The sequence below is a fragment of the Aspergillus viridinutans genome, assembly GCF_018404265.1.
Source record: "Aspergillus viridinutans IFM 47045 DNA, scaffold_8, whole genome shotgun sequence".
Lineage (NCBI taxonomy): Eukaryota > Fungi > Ascomycota > Eurotiomycetes > Eurotiales > Aspergillaceae > Aspergillus > Aspergillus viridinutans.
In genome coordinates this window covers 1,883,799-1,909,353 of record NW_025091224.1, presented here as the reverse complement: position 1 = coordinate 1,909,353, position 25,555 = coordinate 1,883,799, and the positions used below count along the sequence as shown (strand labels likewise).

Here is a 25,555-nt window from a genome sequence, read left to right as displayed (position 1 = left end):
TATTAAGTATACTATTTTCAGTTACCTATTTTCATGCCTTGAGATGCTTATGAAAGACTACCATAAACATAATATATTATTAATAAAGATATATATAGACCCCCTTGTCTGACAGGTTAGGAAGATAAGGATTAGTCTTATTATTAATAAATCTACTATTCTATTATACTATTCTAACTAAATACCCTATCCTTTATCATTTCCAAGAGGCTTACCTAGTTAACAGGCTTATCTACCCTGTCTAGTGGATTATCCTTACACTAGGTAACTAGTAAGTACACGCGCGTTCCAAGGTAGGGTAGGGGATCTCTAAGGCCTACTAGGTAACTAGTAAGTGTGTGCACCTACTATAGGGAAGTAGGCCATCTATAAGGCCTACTAGGCAACTAGCAAGTGCACGCGCATTCTAAGGTAGGGTAGAGGATCTCCAAGGCCTGCTAGGTAACTAGTAAGCACGCGTGTATACTAAGCTAAAGTAGGGGATCTATAAGGCCTACTAGGTAACTAGTGACTACCATGCATATACCAGGGGGAAATAGGGAATTCCTATACCTTATAAGGTATAGTAGTAACTACATAGCATTACATGCATGCCTATAGTATAGAACCTTACTAGCTAATATAGTATATATATATACCTCTCTAGCTAACTAGCTCCTGCTTAGCCTATAGCCCTATAATATTATAAGTAGAAGGCTAACCCCTAACCCTTTACTAAGTATCTTTAAATCTTTATATTTATTTATAAAGTAATATGCCTAGTGGGCTATAGGCTTGCATTTATTACTTAATAGAAGGTATTTTAGTTTATACTATATTCTAAGGCTAAATCTTTATACACCTAACCCCCATGCCTAATAGTAGCTTTTATGAAATCTTATTACCTAACTTAGTTAAAGATATAGGTATGACTACTATACTATAGGTATGTATATATAGCTCCCTAGAGAATATAGGACTTAGGCTATATATTAAAGTTTAAATTAAGGTAAGCCTAAACACTAGGCCTTATAGTAGTCTTTAGATATAGAGAGGGACCTGCCTAGCCCTAGGCTTTATAATTTAGCTTAGTAATTTAGTTTTAAGAGAGGCTAGTATAGGGATCTTAGGCTTTATAGTTTAGCTTACTAATATAGAACCCCTTACTTTATAATTTAGCTTGCTAGTACAGGACCTTAGGCTTTATAGTTTAGCTAGCTAGTTTAGTTTTAAGAGAGGCTAGTATAGGGATCTTAGGTTTTATAGTTTAGCTTTATAGTTAGGCTTTAAGTAAGTGGTTTAGCTTTATAGTCAGGCTATAAGTAAGTAGTTTAGCTTTATAGCTAGGCTTTAGGGGAGTAGTTTAGCTTTATAGTTAGGCTATAAGTAAGTAGTATAGCTTTATAGTTAGGCTTTAAGTAACTAGTCTCTAGCTTAGTAGTTTAGCTTTATAGTTAGGCTATGAGCAAGTAGGTTAGCTTAGTAGTTTAGCTATAAGAGAGTAGTTTAGCTTTATAGCTAGGCTATAAGTAAGTAGTATAGCTTTATAGTTAGGCTATAAGTAAGTAGTATAGCTTTATAGTTAAGCTTTAAGTAATTAATCTAGCTTAGTAGTTTAGCTTTATAGTTAGGCTTTAAGTAAGTAGTTTAGCTTAGTAGTTTAGCTTTATTACTAGGCTTTAGGGGAGTAGTTTAGCTTTATAGCTAGGCTTTAGAGAAGTAGTTTAGCTTTATAGCTAGGCTTTAGGAAAGTAGTTTAGCTTTATAGTTAGACTATAAGTAAGTAGTTTAGCTTTATAATTAGGCTATAAGTAAGTAGTTTAGCTTAGTAATTTAGCTTTATAATTATACTTTAAGGGAGTGGTTTAGTATTAGTTAGTAGTTAAGCTTTAAGTAAGTAGTTTAGCTGTATAATTAGGCTTTATACCCCTCTCCTAGTAGCCTACTATAAATATACCTAGAATAGATAACTATACCTATTTAGGGCCTATATACTGCAGGGCTCTAGGCTTTCCTTCTAGTCCTATATTTATACTATCCTATAGTCCTACTAGCTATAGTTAAGGACTTACTACCTAGAGGTCTAGACAGCACTATACCTAGGGATTAGATAGGCCTAGGCCTTAAGTAGGGGTAGCTCTAGGAAGAAGGGGATTAGCTATATAATCTAAAGTATAGGGTAGATATTCTATAGGTTATAGAGGTCTAGACTCTCTAGTACTATAGTCTTAGCTACTAGAACAGTACTAAGGGGGTAATGGGCCTAGAGGTAGGCTAGGGCTAAGATCTATACTATTATATAGTAGTACTAGTAGCAGAGTAGTAGGTACTACTAGAGATAGAAGTAGAAGAACTTTTATAGAAGTATCTAGCTTTAGTAGGCCCTATCTAAGTCCAGCTATAGAGGCTCTAGTAGGGCTAGTAGTAGTAGCTCTAGCTCTATCTAAGAGCTAGCTAGCTATAAGGGCCTACCCCTACCCCTACTAAAGTAAGGAATAGGGGTGGTATTAGCCTTCTCTACTAGGGCTAGGATAAACTAGTATTACTAGTAGAAGGTATAGTAGTAGAGCTATAATATCTTTAGTAATAGTTATAAGAACTACTATCCTTCCTTTACTATATAGACCTAGTAGTTAATTAAGTTACTATAGCTAGTCTATACTATAAAGATGCTATTAACCACCTTAGTAGTAGACTAGAGATTAACTATAGTAGCCTATACCTAGAGATACTTCTTAGTAACTATAATAATAAGATAGTAGTAGGTTAGCACCTATAGGCTAAAGTCTCTAAAGAACTTATAGCTACTCTACTATAGTACCTAGCTATAGAGGGAGCAGGCATATTATAGGCCTAGGGGCTAGGACCTAGGTATAGTAAATAGATTATGCTTACCCCCTACTAGGCCTGGCTAGCCTAGTAGGCAGGTTTTAGTAGGCTAGCTAGGCTAGCTAGGGGAGGGGTTCTGTACCTCCTACTATGCCTGCTAGTGGCACTACATGCTATGCTTATATATAATACTAAGGAGGTAATATATAAATAGGTGTATATATAGTAGGTATAGAAGCACTAGCTAGCTAATTAATAGAGATAGAAACTAGGCTGTAATATACTACTACCCTATATATATATAGGCCTTGTAGTAGTAGGTAATAATAACCATCTCCCCCTTATAGATATAGAGGTTCTATAGGGCTACTATACTATTCTACTATCTTACTATTATAAGCTTACTACCCTGGCTGGGCTAGCCCTAGGAGAGCTAGATAGTAAGTATTAGCTACTAGAGAAATACCTATATAGACTATAGGTACTACTAGATGGCTAGGGGGTCCTACTACCTATAGTAGTATAGTAAGGCCACCCCCTTAGAGGGGGCCTCTACCTAATATATAATAGGGCCTCTAGTAACCTTAAGCTTATTTACCTAGACTTTAGGAAGGAGAAGCTAGATTCCTACTTAGCTAGGGTATCTATAAGGGCCTATATATAGGCAGGGGACTAGTAGCTAAGTAGGAGATTATACTTAAGTATAGTAATAGTAGACTAGAGGACCTACTATATCTATATATATAGCTAGATAAGCTACAGCCCCTAGTCTAGTAACTATAGATAGTAAATAGTCTATAGATTATAGGACTATTAGATAGTACTAGGGCATAGCTTATAGCACATAATGCTTAGGCCTACTACTAGTATAGTAAGGATCTTATTTAGTAGGAAGAAGATGCCCTAGGCACTATAGATTACCTAGATAGCCTAGGCCTATTATATATAGAAGGGGTACACCTCTTAGCCTAGGATATTACTAACTTACTAGTAGATATATACTAGAAGTATATACTTTAGTAGGAGTACCTAGGCTATCTAGATAATACTAGTAAGCTTAGTAGTATAGTAGTAGAGCTTATAGATACTAAGGCCCTAGGGCTAGATCCCTAGCACTACTATAAAGGCTACTAGTAAGGTATAGAACTTATCACCCTACTAGTAGATAGCCTATATTATTAGGTAGCTAATATAGAGGGAGAAGAGTATCTTAGTAAGCCAGGCCTCTATAGCCACTAGCAGGGCTAGGGGCTGACTAGGGCAGGGCAGCTTAGGGGCAGGCTCCCCCTAGATAGGATTAGACCTCTTATTATTAGGCTCCCTAGACCCCTATAGTAGCTTATCAGGGTCTAGGTCTATAAGGAAGTCCTCCTTATTAGATACTATACTAGATATATTAGAATTATGCCCTCTATTACTATCCTACTAGTCTATATCTATAGAGATAGCCCCCTTATCATCCTTAGAGATAGCATCCTCAGAGGCTGACCCCTCTGGGGTATAGTTATTATTATTATTATTATTATTATTAATAGTATTATCAGGCTTAATGCCTGTAGTGGGGCCTAAGTCAGGCTATATAGTAGCCCTATAAAGGCTAGAGGCCCTAGTCAGGTCATAGTTATAGTAGGGGCCCTAGATATAAGTAGGGTAGAGAGGGATATAGACTATTATTATTATCTATAGGGCTAAGGGGTGCCTGCTTATAGCCCTAGGGGTGTTAAACTTAAGGAGACTACTAGGGGCACTTCTAGCTATACTACTAGATATAGGTAGGGTAGGGGATGGCCTAGGCTTATACTTATACTTATACTAGTAGTAGTAGTAGTTATAGTATAGTAGTAGGTTAATAGAGTAGGGCTACTTCCTACTAGATTAGTAAATATAGGGGTAGGACAGCCTAGCAGTAGGGGATAGTAGGGTAATAATAGTAGTAGTATTAGTATCTATATTAGGGGATTAATTCTAGAAAGGTAATAGTAGGTAGGGTAGCTTACTACCTATATAGATAGTACTATTAACTAGGCTAAGTAGGGTCTTAAGCTATTATAGCTAGTTACTAACCTAAAGTAGGGCCTAGAAGGGATTTATAGAGCCTAGATTAGTCTATTAATTATAGTTAGGGTCTTCTAGGTAGCTATTTAGGATCTTCTAGATAATCTTTAGGGTATACTACTACTCTATATCTAGAATAACCCCCAGGAGGCACCCCTAGTTAGTAGATATAAGAGAGTTAATCTAGAGGAGAAAGTAGAGGTATTATTTCTAGTACTATATATACTATTACTCTATCTTAGGCTAGAGCTATCCTAGGGCCTATTACTATATCTATTCACTAGGTATCTAGTAGCTAAAGACCTCCTAGATAGGGGCTAGGGTCTGCTCTAGCATTACCTAGGCCTAATCTAGGACCTGGTCTATCCTCTAGTAGACTAGGGTAAGGATGTGATTATACTAGTCCTACTATACCTATTAGTTAGGCATAACTATAGGAGGTAAATCTAAATCTAAATCCCCTAGGCTACTATCCCTACCCTAGAGTACCTACAGTGCCAGCAGGGCCTAGGGGGTATAAGGCATCCTAGCTATATAGATAAGGCCTAGGAGAGAGTATTAGTAGAAGAATCAGGGCTACTTAGTAAAAAGTAGCTATAGGGTGGTATTATCCTACTAGTAGTACTTAGTATTAAAGAGAAAGAGGGAGGGCCTAGAGAGGTTTATAGTCCCTATAGCTATATTCTCTAGACTAACCCTAGGGCATAGTATATACTATTTAGCCTCTAGGATCTACTACTCCTAGGCAAGGGTAGTCTATACCTAGCTAGATGGTATAGAGGACCCTGTAAAGTAACTTAGGTAATAGCCTATCCTAGCTACTAGGGGGGAAGAAGATAGTAGAGGTAGGGATAGAGCTAGTAGGAATAGTAATATAAGGATAGTACTACTACTATATATATATATAGTAGTAGTAGTAGTCTAGGCAGGGTTCTACTTACTAGGCTCCCTCTCTAGGTCTTCTTACTAAGCCCTAGAAGGAGGTATACTAGTAGTAGTCCCTAGGTAGTCTAGCTTATTATCCTCTTAGATTAATCCTAGGTCTATAGCTAGGGCTATTACCTCCTCCCCCTCCCCCTCCTCCTCCTTAGCTGCTAGCCCTAGGCATAGTAATCTATTATTATCCTAGTATAGATAGTGCCTACTAGTAGTTTTAGGCTCTATATCTCTCTTACTACTGCCTAGAAGTATATTATCTTAGTAATAGAGGGTAGCCTAGGTATAGGATAGCTTAGGTAGGCTTTAGCTTAGGGTTGTAATTAAGATTAGGATAGTTAGGCTAGTCTATAGGGTTAGGCTGGTCATCAGGCTGGTTAGGCTAGTAGGGATGGCCAGGCTGGTTAGGATAGCTAGGCTGGTTAGCAGGGTTAGGCTAGTTATTAGGCCAGTTAGGCTAGTCAGGCTGGTTAGGCTGGTTGGGCTAGTAGGGATGGTTAGGCTAGTTTAGTTAGCTAGGCTAGCCAGAGGGGTTGGGGTCAGGGCTATAGCTATAGTAGGGGTCCTAGTCCACTGGCAGCTAGTTAAGGGGTCTAATTAGGGGGCTATAGATAAGGCTAGGCTTTACTAGATAGGCTAGCCAGACTGTGCTTACAGCAGCCTAGGCTAGGTTAGGCTTAGGGGCTAGGTGGGCTAGGTGGGCTAGGTAGACTATATTAGCTATGTGCCAGGGACCCTAATAATCTAGTAGTAGATATAGTGGCTGTTAGTGAACTAGGCCTGTGCCTTAACCTACTAGGGTAGCAGTGGCTAGCAGACTAGGGGGTGGTCCTAGTAGTAGTGCTCCTAGACCTAGTAGGTGCTATAGCTTAGAAAGGTCCTATAGGTGCTATAGCACTAGATATAGTAGATTAGAAGCTAAGTAATTAGCTTACTACTATGGCAGCAGGGTAGGAAGTCCTGGTAGTCCTGCTAGGGCTGGATGCCCTAGGGTAGGGTGTAGACCTGCAGGTAACAGGCCTAGGCTAGGAGGTAATAGGTTTCCTATAGGTGTTAGTTAGCTAGGTGGCCAGGGACTATAACTATGCAGACCTGGCAGATAATAGCCTGGTGCTTAGGGAGGTAGTTATAGAGTAGTAGTATAGGCATAGTTATTAGTATTATAATAGTAGTTAGAGTGATTAATCAGTCTAAGGGAATAGATAGTCTTATTTTTATAGTTTAGGGGTTCAGGGCAGGAAGGGGAGGGGCATATATAGTATATATACTAGTTATATTAGTTATAGCCTTATAGCCTTATAGGTTGATTTAATTCAATTTCATTTCAATTAGATAATTCATAGGACAGGGGACGGATGATTAAATTAATTAATCATAGAGATGATATATATGCCCTAGTCAGGTTTAATTCTATTCTATTCTATTCAGATTTCAGATTTAATTTAATTTGATTCAGGGTCAGGGTCAATTCGATTAATTAATTGATGGGTGGTGATGGGGGTGATAGGGGGGAAGGAGGGAGGGAAGAAAGAAAGGAAGGAAGAAAGAGCCAGGCAGAAAGGAAAGGAGGGAAAAAAGGAGGAAGGGAAGTAGATAGCCTCCTAGGCCTTATTCCTTTACTTATTCTAGTTTATTATAATATTTTAGTCAGGCATCTTCTATAGGACAGGCACTAGTATGGACTAGTCTTAATTAATTATACCTAATCTATTAATTAGCCTGTGTCATTACTAGCTAGTATTAATGTAGATCTAATTAGCCTGCATTCTAGCTAGTAGCTACCATTAGTTATAGGGAGCATAGTGACTAGGCTTAGGGTATTACTAGTAGTTCTAGTTAGGGGGCCTAATTATATAGCTAAGGTAGGTTACTACTAGTGTATAGCACTATTTATTATATAATATAGTGGTATAGATGGTGCAGGCCACCCTAAACTATATTAGGCACCCTGGGGCCAGATCCCTGTAAAAAGCACCTAATAGAGCTAATAATAGTATAATACACAGCACCCCAGGGCCCTCTAGGTAGATAGGAGCTGGTTTATTAGCCTCTAGGAGGGACACTAGCATAGAATAAGATGGTGCTAGAGGCATTATAGGACATAGGGTATATAGAGGAGGGGGTCAGAATAGTAGCTACTAAGATTAGGAGATGGTGATATATATCTCTATAGTTTAGGTATACCTCTAGAGTAGGAGCTAGCACACCTAGTAGAAACTATCTTAGAAACTATAAAGCTAGGCCAGATTATAGCCTAGTTAGAGGCCCTGCCTGGATGCTTATGCACTGCTAGTATTAATCCTAGGAGCCCAGGGTATAGTACAGCAGGCAGGGCACCCAGCCTTAAGGGCAGTAGGGGCCTGATCCCAATAGGTATAGGGGGATTTAAGCACTATGCAGGTAGCGCAGCTAGTGCAGGCTGTGATCTAGGGATAGTAGGTGAGGTAACTAACATAGGGAGGTCAGAATTAGGGGCCTGTAAGGGCGGGTAGGGGGTGTCCAGGGGCAATGTTATTGCTAGGTGCGGGGCCTATGTGATCCTATAGGAAAGCAGCCAGCGGGGGCGGTAGGCCCCTATATGTAGTGCAGCCTAGGCCTTTAAGATCTAGGTCTGTACTAGTGGTGGTCTACTCCCCTACAGTGCACCCCTAGTATCTATTCCTATTAGGCCCCCATCTCTAACCCTATCTTTTAAGATAGTATATGGCTCCTTAGCTCCCACCCTTAATAGGGTTTTTGCTCCTACCCTAGCTCCTACTAGTTTTAATGCTCCTGTCCTAGCTCTAGCTAGTCCTGACACTACTGCTATAGCTCTAGCTACTTAGCTTAGTGCATCTTTTAGCACTATTATAACTTTTATCTATTTATTTTATAGGTAAGTCTACATCCTTCCTACTTTACTTATTCTAGCTAACTATATAGTAGGATTTAAGACTACTCCCCCTTTAGAGGTTAAGGTATTATTATTTTTATTTTTCTTTAGGTACTATATATATAGCCTTTAGGCCTAATATAATATATTCTCCCTATTAACTATATCTTTTCTTTTATAGATTTCATAAACTGCTCATAGACTTTAGTATCTTTAATATACTTATAGGGTTTCTATATATTATACTTATCTTCCCATCTACACTATTAGACCAGGTATTAATCTTTATTATATATTTTTTAGTATTTAAGAATAGTAGCTATCTTCTATTCTTTACTATCTTTAATAATTATAGGCCCTAGGTGAGATGCTTACTTAGCATCTCCCTTATATAGTTTAAGTAGAGAGATATAGAATATATTATATATTCTTCCCTATAAGTCTAATAAGTATAGTCTATATACTTATTTTCCCTATTTCTTAATAATTTTAAATAGCCTAAGCATTCTGCTTACTAGCTTCTAGTTTAGCCTAGGGATAGTAATATTCTTTACTTATAGTATTATATAGTCTTTAATATTTAGTAATATTTTAGTATACTTCCTATTATACTACTTCTTTATCTACTCTTTTAATCTTATAAATAGTATATATAGCTTTATATAGTTCTTATTTAGCTCTACTACTTTATTAACTATAGCTAGTGCCTTAGCATATTCTTCTAGAATTTAGATATTAATCTATAGGCTAGCCTTAAAGCCTATAAGTATATTTTATAGTAATATGCCTAGTATACTATGCATAGCATTATTATAGATAAACTATGCTATTAGTAACTAACTAGCCTAGTTATCTTATATCTAGCTAATATATACTTATAGATAGTACTCTAGCACCTGGTTCATGTATTTAGTTTATCTATTAGTTTATAGATAGAATGCTATTAATAGCCTTCTGCATGCTCCTAGGCAGTAGTAGAGGGTAGACTAGAATATACTAGTAAATAAGCTACCCCTATCTAATATAAGGTTTATTAGCATACTAAATAGCAGTATAGCCTTCTTATAGAATATTTCTGCTAGCTATATTGCATTAATGTCCTTCCTTATAGGGATGTATAGTAAGTATTTAGTAAATAGGTTAATAATAACCAGCACTATATTATACACCTTCCCCTGCTATTTTAAGGGTGGGAGGCCTATAATAAAGTCTATATTTATCTACTATACTAGCTTTATAGGAGCAGGTAGTGGTTCTAGCTCACTATAGGGCTTATACTAGTATACTATAATTCTCTAGTAGATATCATACTTATCTATATACCTCTTAATATCTTACACTAACTTATACTAATAGTATCTACATTTAATATTTTCTAAGGTGCATCTATATTAGTGATAACCCCTCTATAGATTATTATAGTTTATTTTCATAATTTCTACACGCAGCACTATAGATCTTAGTATATAGATATAGTTTCTATATTATAGAAGTCCATCTGCAACCTTCTATATTAAGAGACTTAGCTTATCTATATCTTCTATAGCTATATCTAGTAGTTTCTACTATATAAATACATTAATATTTTAAACTATACATAGCAGGTCTACTATAGCTACTAGAATTTCTATAGTATAGGCTATTTTAGAGATAAGTGCCTTATATATATTACTCTATAGTACTAGGAAGTCTAGACCCCCTATATTATTAGCAGTATCTCTCTTATCTATTAGTATATTCTATCTATAGGTAGTAGCTTTTATTTAGATATCTATAAGATACTCCTAGCTTATCTCTTATACCTCTCTAAGCCATGCCATGCACACTCTTATTTTATTTTATAGGAGGTAGTTATTTAGTTATAAAAGCCCTATATATAGCTTATTTTATAGTATAGGTAGCTATAGTAGGTCTATATTATTAATTTTAGCCTTATTAGTATAGTCTAGATAATAACTAGGTATATTAGCAGGGTTACTAGTCCCTAGGTAGTATTTAATTAAGAAGTTAAATATAGATAAGTATTCTACCTATCTTATCTAATATAGATTTAGCTTCTTTATTATTATAAAATAGCATAAATTAGTATAGTTAGATAGTACTAGAATAGGGAACTTACTCTCTTCTAGATAGTGCCTCTATTACTTAAAGTATTCTATTATTACTAGTAGTTTAGAGTTATATATTTAGTAGTTCTTCTCTGCTGTAATAAGCTTCCTTAACTAAAATACTATTAGATGCTATTCTACTCTAAATAGCTAAGTAAGTACTCTAGCTATTATCTATTTTAATATATCTATCTATAGATAGACCTATAATTCTAGGTTAAAGTACTATAGTACTAGTATAGTTATAAAGTATTACTTTAGCTCTTTAAATACTCCTAATACCTTCTATATTAGTATAAATCATATAGTTTTATTATCTTTCTTTATTAATTTAGATAGGGGTGCAGTGATCTTTAAGTATTTTTTAATAAATTAATAGTAGAAGTTTATAAACCCTAGGAAGATCTATATCTCTCTAATACTATATAATATTAGCTATTCTATAATAGTTTTAACTTACTTAGGTTCTATGTATATATTATAAATTCTAACTATAAAGCTAAGGAAATCCACTTCTTTAATATAGAATATATATTTACTAAGCTTAGTATATAGTTTTACTTTCTATAGTTAATATAGTACTACTTAGACATGCTTCTTATATTCCTCCTCATTCTGGGAGTAGATTAATATATTATCTAGGTAGATAATATAGTAAATATTAAGTAGGTCACTTAGTACACTATTAATATATATCTAGAAGGTGGCTAGTATATTAACTAGTCTAAAAGGTATTACTTAGTATTCATAGTACCTATACTATATTCTAAATACAGTCTTCCACTCATTACTAGGTTTAATTCAGATCTAGTGGTATATATTATATAGATCTAGCTATATAAAGATCTTTACTCCTAATAGCCTATCTAGTATCTTACTAATTAGGGGCAGGAGGTAGTAGTTCTTAATTATTATAGTATTTAGACCTTAATAGTTAATATATAATTATAGGCTACTATCTTTCTTTAGAGTAAAAAGGATTAGTACTCCTATAGAGCTTTTAGATTATCTTATTTACCCCTTTTCTAGTATATCTTTAATATATTTCTTTAAGACCTATAGCTCTATAGTAGAGAGATTATATATTAGCCTAAATAGGGGCTACTTCCCTAGTTCTAGCTTAATAATATAGTTATACTCTATATTTAGAGCAAGTATATTAGCTTCCTTATTAGAAAAGATATCTATAAACTCTTAATATTACTCTAGGAGTATTAGTTCTCCTATTATTAARATAAAGAATAAGAGTACTTCTCCTTCCACTATCTCCTATAGGTAGATAATAAATATTATATTACTAGCTAGGATACTCTTTATATATTCTTCTAATAATATAACTTCTACCCTAGATATATTAGCTAGATCTTTATCTACCTAATATTCCTATATATATTATATAAAATTAATTATTAGGTTTACTACTACTAGTTATAACCACCCTAGGATAAAGTTATACCCTATTATATCTACTATATAAAATTCTATCTTAATACTTCAGGGTGTTCCCTGCATATCTATAGTAGTAATATATAGGTAATATCTTCTATATAATATTATCTTTCAGCTATTAATAGCCTTAATTTAGTAAGGTATATCTATTACTTATAGTAATAGGTTTTCTTTTACCTAATATTAACTAATAAAGTTCCCCTATATATCTATATCTAGGAGTAAGCTAACATCCTTCCTAGCTATATTATTAATTAGTTTATTTATAGCTACTTTTATATTTAGTATTAAGAATATAGTATTTATAGTTCTCTTACCTAGGCCTAGCACTACTACCATGCACATCACTAGGTTATCTAGTTTTTTAACTCTATATTATCCTTAGTATACTTTAGATATCTAATTATAATATAGCCTTTACTATTATAGCTATAGCACCTAATTAGGCCTCTATCTTCCTTAGAGTAGTACTTCTTTTAGTTATAAAAACTATATTTCTTTAACCCTAGGCCTCTACCTTATCCCTAGTAGCCTCTATAGCTAGATATATCTACTCTTCTTAATAAGCTATCTTTATATTCTATTATTTAGCTCTTAATAGATATAACTTTATTAATATAACTACTATATAAGAGGTCCTCTGTAATCTAGTATTATAGAATCTTATTTTATATACTAGTATATAGTTTTATCTAGAGTTAGATCTTCCTTTACTTATCTAAGTAGCTAATACTAAGCTAGGATTTCTATTACTCTAAGTATACTATAAAGTTAGCTACTATCTATAACTCTAATTACCTAGCATCTATATATCTCTATATAGTATTATATACTAAGGTCTTTAGGTTATTAACTTACTTTAGTAGGAATTAGGTAAGTTACTCCTATATCTACTTTATAGGTAATAACTTATAATACCTTATCCACTAGCTAAGTATTTTATTAGTAAGTAATAGAACTACTACTTTAACCTTTTAGTAGTTCTTAGTATAGTATTAAGAATATTACTTAAAATATACTATTATACTATTAATAAATTTTATATAGTTATGTATATTTTTAAATTAGAAACCTATAGTAAATAGGGCCTTTAGTACTAATTTAGGACCTATATCTAATAAGTTATCTTACTTATTATTATTATAGGTAGGTAGTTTAGTATTATTATTATTTATATATACTATAGGTAGTATAGATCTAGTTCTAAGGGGTATCTATATCTTATTACTTATAGTTATTAGTTTATTAGGTATATTTTACTTAGGTTCACCCTAAATAATTTATATAGATAGGGTAATAGTCTAGTCTTATATACCCTATATTTACTATATGCATATAACAGTTTCACTAAGCTTTTTAAGTATCTTATTATTATATTTAATCTACTCTAGTTCAGCAACCCATCTCTACATAGCTAGGAAATCTTCTCTTAAGAATTAAGGGGATCTCTACCTAATAATATTACTATACTCTAGAGTAGTTAGGGTACTGCCCCTATATTAATTTATATATATATTTACATTATTAGATCATAGTTATCCTATGTTAGGGGTGCTCCTAGTAGAAACTATCTTACTTTAGTAAAATATATAAAAGTGCTCCTACTAGATTATCTTAATATAGTAGAGTGATTAGAACTATAAGAGCACCTATAGAATGCTCCCTATTAAATAGTAGATAATATGGTAGTAGTAATGCCTTTATAGTAGAACTAATTACTAAGGTGTGAGCATCTCGCACCTTAGCAGTTAATGATATCTCTATGGGTCACATGCCACACATGTGACCCCTGCAGTTCAGCTATGTACAGGTTCGCTGCGTCTAACAGGTTTCACCATAAAAACCCACTACTAGGCCTAGCTAGGCCTAGCCAGGTCCCTACTAACTAACTATAGTTAGATTTAGTTTAATTTTAAGTTGGTTAAACTACTACCCCTTAGTAAATTTTGATGGTTTTTAAATTTCAATGCCTTATTAAATACTATATTATCTATCATAATATCACTATGCTAATCAAAAATTATCATTTTTATATGAAATATATCATAATTATTATTATACTAATCTATATCTAAAATTTTAATTCAATATCTATAGGGCTGAATGGGGGGTGGTTAAAAAATCATTTTTAAACCATAGTGGTTGTTAACTATTAGTTATATATATATATATATATCCACACCACTTTCATACCACCCTATGATGAAAATGATTATTCCTCTATATCTTAGCAACCACTTAGTATTTTAAATTAATATTTATATCACTAGATAGCCTAGATCAGGGGCTATCTAGTGATATCAAAATTATTAGTGAAATACTAGAAATTAGTGATTTCTATCTAAAATGGATTAGGTGGTTTCACCTAATCCATAAAAACTACAGAAATCAAAACCAATAGTTTTCACCAAACCCAAATCAGGCCCGGGGTAGGGAACTCAAACCTAAAGCAATTCCCTAGGCTAGGCCCCAAGCCCAACCCACTGCGGGTTCAGTGAGGGTTGGATTCGATTTTTGCGGTTCGGTTATGCAACTCTAGTAGGCCTGTAGCTGCCCTATATATACCTCCTTAACTTTGAGGGATTCCAGTCTTCTTTTAGTATTTTAACCTAGGCTAAGAATGAATGTACAGTCTAACTAACTACATAAATGGCAATATTAATCACTAGATATTGTTGCACGCCTAATAGACTTCCCTGAAGTCATATACATGCTGGTCGATATCACAATACTCTGATTCAGGTATAAGAGATGATAAATTAATAAGAGAATTAATTACTATTTAATTATTCTTAAGATAATAAAAGTTATCTAAGGATGACATTATGAACTAGTTTAGAACTAGTTAAGGCTATAAGAAATAGCAAAAATTATTATAGAACATAAAATTAGATTTAGATGTAAAAGGTCAGATAAGCTTTTATATTTATGTTATATAGGTCAGCTGACCCACTTTGGTTAGCCAAACTCCTTAGTAAAGGTCAGCTGACCTGTATCCTGGGAATTATTTCAACCTCCTTTACGACTACCTCCGCTCTATCCCGAGCGATCGGACTAGACCGGAAAACCTAAATCTACAATCCTCAGGGTTCAGTATCTCCGTACCGAGTGCTTCTTTTCCTCGACATTTCTCCTACTGTATTTAGGTCCTGGGAACGTCATCCACCATGGTTCAATTGTAACCTTCGAGTTCAACTTAGCTATAGAACCTACGGAAATCCAGTATGCCAAAGAGCAAGGCTGACACGGTATGTGTTAGAGGCATCCAGTAAGCCTTAAAGATATATATATGGAAGCCAGGCATGTTTAACCATAGGGGTCAAACATAGTAGGTCTTTTGCCTCAGTTGGGAACTCACGCAGCCTGGCGCGGGGTCTCACAGTATGAGATGGAGGGATGGGATGGCACAGTGTACGGTAGCTAGCGTATGTCATGTCATCAGGTCACGTTCTTTGGCCGGCTCTGGATTGATGACGGACTTCGAATTAAAGACTAGTTAGAGAAGTGGTTTCACCCTTAGAGGGTGAGAGGTTAGTAGGAATCCAGAGAAATGGTTGTATTCTTAGAGGATAAGAGGTTAGTGAGATGGAGTGGTTTCGCCCTGAAAGGGTGAGAACTTTATTAGAGTGTGGCTCCCAGCCCCTGGGCCACCTGACCCGGGGAAAAACGCCTGGCCCTAACCCCTGTCGCACCGCACCCCCCGCCTCTGTTCGATGATTTTATCTAGGCATATTTAATAGGCCCTAGGCATAGACCTAAGATAGGAGAAATTGAATTCTGAAAACTATTAAAATTTTTGATATTGCCTAGGCATACTGCCCAACTAGATAGGCTAATGACTGCCTATCTAGGCCTAGTGGTGGATTCTGTAGTGAAACTTGAATAAATCAGAACAGATCAGGTTTGGATCCGATTTCTAGAATTTCAACTCGAAATCGCATGCGGTTCGGTGCCAACTGGTTTTGAACTCACCTGAACTCGGACCGAATGCAACTCTAATTAGGCCTGGGGTAGGAAGCTCAAACCCAAAGCAATTCCCTAGGCTAGGCCCCGAGCCCAACCCGCTACAGGTTCGGTGAGGGTTGGATTTGATTTTTGCGGTTCGGTTATGCAACTCTAATCTAGACAACTGCTCTTAACAGTGATCACCCTTCTACTAGGCAAAGTTTAGATAAAGATTTTGACCATTGAAGACCAGAGCATCTTGACAGATCGGACCTATCAACTAATACAGAGTATGATGAGATTGGACCTTCCAACGGAAGCATCTTAAGCCAGATTCAGAGACAGACATCCGCGTCATCCCCCCCGAAGACCGCTCAGCAACAACTCAGGGGTTGAGCTTGGTCCACATCTTTAAGAGAGTATTGTCAAAACCCTCAACACCAACTAGCCCCTCATTTTCTGTCAGACGAGAGACTACTCCACACAAACAAGGCAACGCTGCTCTCGGACAGAATGTAATAGGTTTCCGCTGGCTGGCTTTCGTGCTCTTGTGGCTTCTGCGCTTCTTTGCTAGGTTTGGACGCACTTCTTCTGAAATCATACCACTATAATGTCAAACTAATTCTAATTAATATCAAGTTGGGTTCGTTGATGCTTGGCCAGAACAAACGCACAGAACAAACACACAAACCATATAAGTAATTTGAAACATTACTTTCCCCCTTCGTATCTGCCCAAAGAGAAGGCTTACCATCATCACCAAGCTCTAAATGACCTTCCGCAAGCATAACTTCCTTCACCTGGGCCTCATTATCCTCATCTGCGAGCTTTTACGTCATGCTTTTGCGCGCCCTACGTAGCGCTGCTTGAACTTTGTATTGCACCCCTTAATATTGTAAGTAGCATCAGCCAACGTGAGTGGCCATTAATTTGGATGCGCTTCTTTGATTCTGGAGCTTTCGTCGCTGTGCAGCATTGAGTAGTCGCTCTTTATCTGCCTTCTCTTGTGCGAGTAGCTCAGCGTGCATGATGTCACATTTTTTAGACTGATGGACATTATGGCTGCGGCGGTAATGATGGCGGCTGTATGGTTGAAATGGCAGAGAACGTACTTTCGTCTAGTGCCTCCAAGTCAATTCATCCGGTCATCATCATCAATGATGCTCTCGAGATCTACAGTACAGTAAAAGGGACTTACTGCTTCTAGGCCCCAATACTTCCACATCATTGGATGATCGCTCACGGTAGATAATGGGTCGGCGACCATATCCGAAATTAATCGTATGGACATAGATGCGTTTTATGATTGTTGGAATGGGTCAGAAGTTGGAGCATTATACACTTCCGAACCAGCCGATATTTCTTTATTTTCCTCCCTCTCTGTTGGCTAAGCCAACTTCAGGATGCGATTCCATATTAGACTTTTGAAAGAACCATCCTATGAGTAATGCAGCGAGTGAGGCGTTTCTGATTAACGAATCTTGCCCCTGGGAAGCTCGAATTGCAATATCGAGCTGTTTGCAGAACGCGGACTGTACTGGACCGCTCTCTCCGCACGCCTTACCCATGGTCTTGCCATGACGAGGACCGCCCAAAATGGCGCTGGCTATCGTTAGCATGCAGCTAGAATTATTTCATCTTAACACACAATCGGACACCCGTCCATCTATACTAACATTGACTTGATAGGCTGGAAGTAGCCTCCAGTCGACGTTGTGTCATAGTAGTTTGGACCGCATCCAAGCATATTCAGCAAAATTTAGGCTTATCAATGGACTATTCGAGACTCTCAGACACCTATTTTGCCGCCCCCACTGTTCTACTAAGTGGTACAGTTTCATACTACGTTCAACAGTACATTAATAGGCCTAAGATGTGGTAATCTAAAAACAGTGATAAGGATAGGCAGTATCTAGGGTGACCGCCTCCCTAGATAGGCTGACCGCCCATGATTCGTGTCCATAACCCGCAACAACCTGACCCCAACTCTAGCCAAGCGTAGCTTGTAGGGTGACGTTGAGATTCTTAAGTAGTTGATGTAAGTGAGAACCCCCTCTTCTCTGTTCACAATTAAAGTACTGTTACACAAGGTATGCAAACAGCGAGGTTATATAAGTAGTGACGTAAATAACAAATAATCAGTAATATATTGAAACCCAAAATAACTCTCACCTGCCGCTGAGTAGATATATAATGCACAAACCTATCCCCCATGATAACACTAAATTCTACTTCATCTCGTTGCCTTACTATGTCCTACTATTGAAAGATATTTCTTCAAGATAAAAGATAAGAACTGCAAGTCTGCAGGTCGCCAAATATGGCTGCAATCCAAGACAGTCCCCCGGAATACGGCGGCGGTGGCGGTGTTCCTTTTTCAGACTACCCCTCCGCTGCTTCGACCCTGAAGAAAATCGAGGTATGGACTGGCTACGAAAACCAAGGCCCGTCATATGTCATTAAAGGGATCAGGCTCACTTGGTTTGATGGAGAAGGCCCAAGAGAAATACACGGCATGGAGGGGAAGGAGCCAGACAAACTCAAATACACCTTCGCGAAGGACGAGAAAGTGAAGCTGATGACAATCCGGGCTGGATCACGTGTCGATAGTATCTACTTTGAAACCGATAAAGATGGCACATTCTCAGCTGGAGCGGAAGGCGGTACAGAATATAAAGATATTGGGAGGGGCTCCATCGTCGGGTTCCGAGGAGCCGCCGCAGCGGACCTTGACAGGCTTGGCGTGGCTTTTAGGTAATAGCCCGAATCTAAAGGTAAGTACTATTATTCATAATAACCAAGACCGCAAAGGGACTAAATACTTAAGAATAATGCTTCGTTTTCATGGAGGAATATAGTAACCTTGGGCGTCTTGCCATGTTGTGCCTTAGTATAGGTTTTTGTCCTCTGTAGTAGGTTTTCCTGTACTGTAACGCAAATGCGAAGGCAAGAAATGCATTGCTCTTTCTAGGATAATATTTCAACAAAGTAGATATTGTAGCCTTGTAGGAGCTAGTAATGGTGTCGTGCACGGATTGCACGTCGCCCTATATAAATTACAGTTGCCCGTAACCCCCAGCCGACACGCGGAGTCAACATCACTCTGGGAGTCTGGGAGCCCATATCCACTCTGTGCCGGAATCCACGTCCACTCAATCTAGAGTCCACGTTCATGCCTTCTAAAATGGTTAATTCGTTCAGGGCCAGAGACACAGAAACAACTATAGACCTATCCTTCGCCACTCCAAGTCTTCAAGGTAGCCTTATCCGATGCCGCCCACAGGAAGACCTAGACCATAACTTCCCTGCAGGAGAAGCTCCTCGTCTGTGCTGGAAGCACGATCCCATTCTATCCCTTCCACCTGAGTCTCACGATGCGCTTAAGCTTGTCCACAACCTCCTGCATTGTCGGCCATAGGTAGTTGACCGGGCTTTCAGCGCCAGTGAAGATAAAGATATCGTACACCGTCGCTCCAGTCATGGCGCCCGCCAAGTCTCCTCCCCAGCAGCCGCCTATCCACCACCAGTTTCGGAAAGTTTGCCGTCCATAGCCAACCATCAATGCGACGAGTCTAGTTGCCATGTCTCTCATCGGGTTCATACATGGTCCGGTATTGTAACCTAAAGTGAGACCGATCAATGTGGTTACGAATCCGATGATCAGAGCATTCATACCAGCACCAGGCGGAGAGTTTTGGTCATCCCCGAGGGCAAAGACGATGCAGACAAATGTTGCAATGGAGATAAACTCGCTCCAAAAAGCCGAGGAAACACTGATTTCCGTCTTGGGGATCGTATAGAATGATTGACTGGTCAAGCTTGTCAACCCTGGGTCTATGGTGTGGATGGCATCGTGATAGACCGAATATGCGAGCCCGCCAGCCGTGAGACAGCCGAACAGCTGAGCCAGCATGTAGACCCATACTTTATGCCATGGGAAGCCACGATACACTGCCAGCACGATGGAAATAATGGGGTTTATGTGTGCGCCGCCCCACCTGCCAGGTATATTCCAGCCATTGTTGCGAGGCCATTCGTCCAGCACAGGGTCTCGAAGGTGCCGTAGGACCGATTGAACCTGTAACTGAGGTTCCCGCAAACTGCGATTGTTATCTGCGATTGTTGTCTGCGATGTAGGTCAGTAACGAAGCGCCATGCATCCCCTGGATCTGTTCACACACAGCAAGATACTCAGCGAGTATGTCCGGATATCGTGCTCTAAATTGAGCAAAAGCATTCCTATGCCGGTCATAGCTTGCTTGCCGCTTCTCTTCTTCTTCTTCTTCTTCCTCCTCCTCCTCCTCCTCCTTTTTTCCCTTTTTTCCCTTTTTTCCCTCTTCTGCAGCTTCTTCTTTGTTCTCTGGTCTTATTTTCGGCGGTTGAGGTTCATCGGCATCCAATTTGGAGCGTCGCTTCTCGGATGATACCCTATCTAATTTCTCTTCCGCCGTAGAATCTTGCGGACCCAATCGCGCAGCTTCCCTATGAATCTGAATAAGCTTTAGACCGATCACAAAACTTTCCAGTCCTTTTGCTTTACCTGTGTCTGCCTCTCTGGCAACTTTCTCCCTGTCCTTCTCCACGCCCTTCTCCCTTCTCGACATCGGGTTCACGTTTATAGCGTGCCTCGCGTTCTCGCTTGTCATGCCGACTGGCCTGGCCATGCCTCACCGTGTGCGGAAGGGACTCTGCTAGACCAAAAACTGGTGATGACCGAGGCTGACCGTACCAGGGATTGCTGCTCGCGTAGTCGCTCGATGCGTAGCCCTTGTACCGCTGATCCGGCCTGAAGTCTTCTGTAGCAGCTGGAGGGTCATCTCTGGGGCGCCGACTTGCGGACCTGTGCGCGGACCTATGCAGATGCGAGTGAGAGTGTCCCAAATCATCTGTCATCATGTTAGCAAAGCCAAATGATGGCTTTAGGGAATAGTTGACGATGCCACCCTACCTTCTGCTAGTGATATTGTATTGTTTCAAACCCTTGGTGCCTTGGTTTGCTGAGGATGCGTTCGCTTTCAAAAGTTGGAAATACTCTGAAAGATCGTGACGGGCCCAGGTAAATAGAATCGGATCATGAGGTACTCAATGCCTCTCTAAAATATCTGAGGAATTCGCTCTGCTGTATGGCATACGTCAAGAGTGCGTAGCATCGTTATACTTTCTCAAGATCCGGCTGAATTTCAGTCTCCATTGCGAGTTGTATAGATTCTAAAATTTACCTGCGCCACTTCCTAGCTTGATGGCCCCCTATTTGATACCTTGTCCCCTTGGCACTTCAGTTTTGACTTTCAGCATATAACGAAACCTGACGCCCTTCCCTTATTCTAATATCTCTCCCTCTGGCATTTCCACTTGACTTTCAGCATATAATAAAACCTGGTGCTTGCTTCCCCCTTTTGGACAGAAGATTTCTGAACTAAAGAGTTCGAAGCACGTTGTGAATAAGCGCTTCTAAGTGTATACCAGATAACGGAGTATAATCCTATCACTTAATAAGAAGGCTTCTCTAACCTTGGGGAAGTTGTATGTCTATGTAAATTTGCTTCTTCAAACCCCACTGTTCATGATAATGGCTGGCTGGAATTCCCTGCCGTCTTTATGGGGGTGGAGAGTCTGGAGGCAGGGCCGCATTCTCTCTTACGTATGTGGTTTGCGCTAAGTTTACGGAGTACCTGCTACAGGATTAGACTGGCTGACCCAATCCGCAAATCCACATCCAACCCACCCAATCTGCAGTTCAGGTTGGATCTAGGTAGGCTTGATCCAACCCATGTGGATATGGGTTAACCCATTGAGTGCATGTGACCTAAGGCCTCTAAGCACTGATAAGCTTATCTAGCCTAATCAAGGCCTATATAGGGATATATTTTTATATAAAATAAAATATTAGGTTTACTAAGGTAAACAGGAGTTATGGTTAATTTTATATTTTCAGACGATGGTGATCAGGATGGTAATGGTATATCTCTGCACCACTTTTCACCTTAAGGTTACTGGGCACCCCTTCCCCCTTATATAAGGCTATTTTACCCTTTATAATAGGTAATATATAATATTCATATAGTTAATTATCATAATATTAAATAAAATATATAGATATCCTTGTGGTGTGGCTAGAATACTAGAAAGATATATGGTAATCTAAATACTGGAGGTCACCTGACTAGGTAGTATGGATATATCCATTATCCACAGTCCAACCCACATGGATATGAGGGTGAGGCGGCATTACATCACAATATTCAAAAAGTTGTTGAATTGTAAGACAGTTCCGGTAAAATTGACTCAATACACCCAGCTTCATTTGGTCGCCACAAAGGGTCTAATCATGCGATTTTACCATCACCTGAAAACGGCAATCATAAGTGTAGAGTTCTAGATGATGCTAGGCTGGTCAATCACAGAGGATCAGTGATTTCATGAATCGGGGTACTGAGGGCTGTAGACAAGGGATGGCGTGTATTTAGAGCCGTGAAAGGCTTATAAAATAGCCTAGAAGCTGAGTGGTTCAATATCACTCTATGTGCTTCAATCACTGCATCATTTCTTATCATATCTTGTTGCAAAATGGAAAACAATCACTCCATTTCACAATCCAACTCCACCCATGATTTGCCGTGCATTCATAAGGTGGAGGATGGGAAATATATTAACAGCAAACGCCTATTCATATGCTGCGATGGGACTTGGAATAACTCGTATGTACATCTGCTATCCGGCCCTGGTACCATGTCTGGAATGTTTTGTGACAATTTTATGACCGGCCGAGCAGCACTGAATTGTGTGCCCCCCAGACAAATGTCAGCCGTATGTCAGCTGCAATCGCAGATAAATGTTGCAGTGGCAAGCTGCAGATAGTCTACTATCATCGAGGGGCGGGGACTGAGCAGTCTAAAACGGCTCGTTTTTTAGGCGGATTCCTTGGGACTGGAGTCCTCCAGGTTGGTTCTATAAACATCACGGGCAGCATGAGGGCTTTAGAAAGTCTAAGTTGACTAACAGGAATTGGTCGCAGGACATCATAGACTGTTACCGGTTTATATGCGACAATTACAGCCCGGGTGATGAAATTTTTCTCATAGGCTTCTCTCGTGGTGCTTTCACAGCGAGATCTGTGGCAGATATGGTCTGCAAGCTCGGAATACTCAACAGAGTTGGTTTGCAGAAGTTACCGGAAATTTTCCGTGACTATCGTACGTGGCAAGATTGGAATTCTACATTGACATATGACGAGAAAAAGCATTTGGCAGCGTTTACCCCCGAGATATTGAAGGGACGCGAAATCCAGTGCGAGACATGGAACTACACCACAGGCGATCTACAAAAACGAGCCACAAATGACAAAGTCAATTTGTTTAAAATTTTGTGTGACAAAAGCTTGGGGGCTCAAGAGAAAGCGGGAGCCTATAGGGAGTTGCTGCGTCAGGTATTCATTCTCTGCCTTTTAACTTGCTCTCAACTTTTGTCTCGGCACTGGTTACTTATATGTGACAAGTGACTAACGTGTTCTAGTATGGAATGGCCCTGGAAGTGTCGGAAGTAGTCGACGGGAAGAGAGTGTGGACACCTGTTGAAGGAAGAGTCAGAGCTGTCGGTGAGTTTTTTACGCGCATTAAACAAGTACTCCAATGCATGGTGGCCTTCTTACGCCTAGTGTAGGTGTTTGGGACACAGTTGGGAGCCTTGGTATGCCTAGAATGCCGTTTTTTCACTATCAAAGCAGCCGAAGTGACGACGAGGTACGCAGCAAGGCCCTTTACTCTAATATAAGCTTACAGTACCGTGAAGGCTCGGTTTGCCGATTGTTACGTCGATCCTAATATTGACTATGCCTTTCATGCCTTGGCTTTGGATGAATGGCGAACGTCCTTCGGTCCGACGTTATGGTTTCTGGGGGAGGACAACAACAACACCCAGCTAAGACAGGTCTGGTTTCCTGGGAACCATGGTAATGTTGGAGGGGGTTGGCCAGACCAACAGATTGCGACTATTTCTCTTGCTTGTAAGTGGCTTCTCTACTGCAGTGAGACACGAAGCCAACCGAACATCACTGAGCATTAATAGGGATGGCGGACCAACTGACTTCCCTTGGAGTAGAGTTTAGCCGCCCAGAAATGAATCGCCTCTTCAAATGGGTAAACCCAGGCGTCGAAGTGCGGGAATGGGGCATGGGTAAAATATACAACCCAAAGGGACTGACTACCTGGCCAGACTACCTCTGCATGCCATGCAGAACTATACCCCCGCGGAAACCAGGAATGTACACGCCAGATGAGAATACTAGAAAAAATCACCACAGATCAATGGAATTTGTCCACCCTTGTGTGAGATTCCGGTATCAGTACAATGGGAAGGGCCTTGACGACGATGGACAGTGGTCATGCCGTGCCTTAACAGAGAACGGCTACATATCAAAAAAACAGAATGTTCTGATTCAGAAAAGGCCAAGCCAGGAGAGCTGCGCAACCACACCATTTCGATCGTTATTAGGGAACATAATTCCGTACTACGAGGGCTCAAACAACCCCGACGCCGATTTACCGTCGCCACGGGTTAGGACGCACCATCCCTATAATGATGAGCTCATGGTCATCAGGGAAGCCAATACGCGATTGGCTTGGCAGACCAAAGAAAACCAATATGAGCTCCTAGAGGAATACGTGGGACTCTGGGAGCGGATGTTCATGAAGATCAATGAAGATTTGCTTCAGCAGCAAATGACGGTCCAAAGGCAAACCAATTTCAATAATTGGTCGCGAGTCGATACCAATATTCTGACTTGGTTGGGAGGCGACAAGACAGAGAACAGTCTGTTACAGGCGCCGTGGTAATGCAAACCCACATTGTAGGCATCAGCTGCTTGGAACAGGATTGAATATTATCGCTGGTGTGGAGTTTCTCAACAACATTTCCTTACAGAGACATTTGTGCTACAGGCAATAATTATGCCTCCTGTGGTTTGACTTGTATATAACTTGGAATCACGGCATGCAGGTGTTGTTCTACAAGGTGGAGGTGTAAACATATCAAGTGAAGCCCTCAAAGCTGCATTTCGACAAGCATCCGACGCAACGTTGTCAGACGGCTTTGACCTTGAGCACATCTATCGAACCCGAAACGGGATTAATCCCAGAATTGCTCGAATTTCAACAATCTCATTTGCATTCAATACGCGAATATTGTTGGTTGAAATGTTGGAGTGTTAACGACAGGCCATTCAGTGTACAGCAAGCCATTGGGAGAAAACCAAAAAGCCCAAAAATGAATTTGAGATTACCTGTTCATATCACCACTAATCAATACCTTTTATCATCATCTTTCCACCTAAAAAGCTTAGGTTTAAAAGGTTCACTTCACCCTGTCTAAGATAGCCAGAAATTAG

The 25,555-nt window shown here is 39.1% G+C and overlaps 3 protein-coding genes across 3 annotated transcripts; 2 read left to right on the top strand and 1 right to left on the bottom strand.

Moving 5' to 3' along the window:
* Positions 1-18,493: 18,493 nt before the first annotated feature.
* On the top strand, positions 18,494-18,931 carry Aspvir_009641 (uncharacterized protein; the record flags this gene model as incomplete). The annotated part of the gene is made up of 1 exon (XM_043272779.1): positions 18,494-18,931. The coding sequence occupies one exon, from the start codon at positions 18,494-18,496 to the stop codon at positions 18,929-18,931; it is 438 nt and encodes a 145-aa protein (XP_043128714.1).
* A 591-nt stretch (positions 18,932-19,522) lies between these two features.
* On the bottom strand, positions 19,523-21,066 carry Aspvir_009640 (MIP/aquaporin family protein; the record flags this gene model as incomplete). Its single annotated transcript, XM_043272778.1, has 3 exons — positions 19,523-20,299; positions 20,355-20,655; positions 20,714-21,066. The coding sequence occupies 3 exons, from the start codon at positions 21,064-21,066 to the stop codon at positions 19,523-19,525; spliced, it is 1,431 nt and encodes a 476-aa protein (XP_043128713.1).
* Positions 21,067-23,296: 2,230 nt separating this feature from the next.
* Positions 23,297-25,004, top strand: Aspvir_009639 (T6SS phospholipase effector Tle1-like catalytic domain-containing protein; the record flags this gene model as incomplete). The annotated part of the gene is made up of 5 exons (XM_043272777.1): positions 23,297-23,599; positions 23,686-23,767; positions 23,833-23,912; positions 23,962-24,175; positions 24,238-25,004. The coding sequence occupies 5 exons, from the start codon at positions 23,297-23,299 to the stop codon at positions 25,002-25,004; spliced, it is 1,446 nt and encodes a 481-aa protein (XP_043128712.1).
* Between the last annotated feature and the right edge of the window lie 551 nt (positions 25,005-25,555).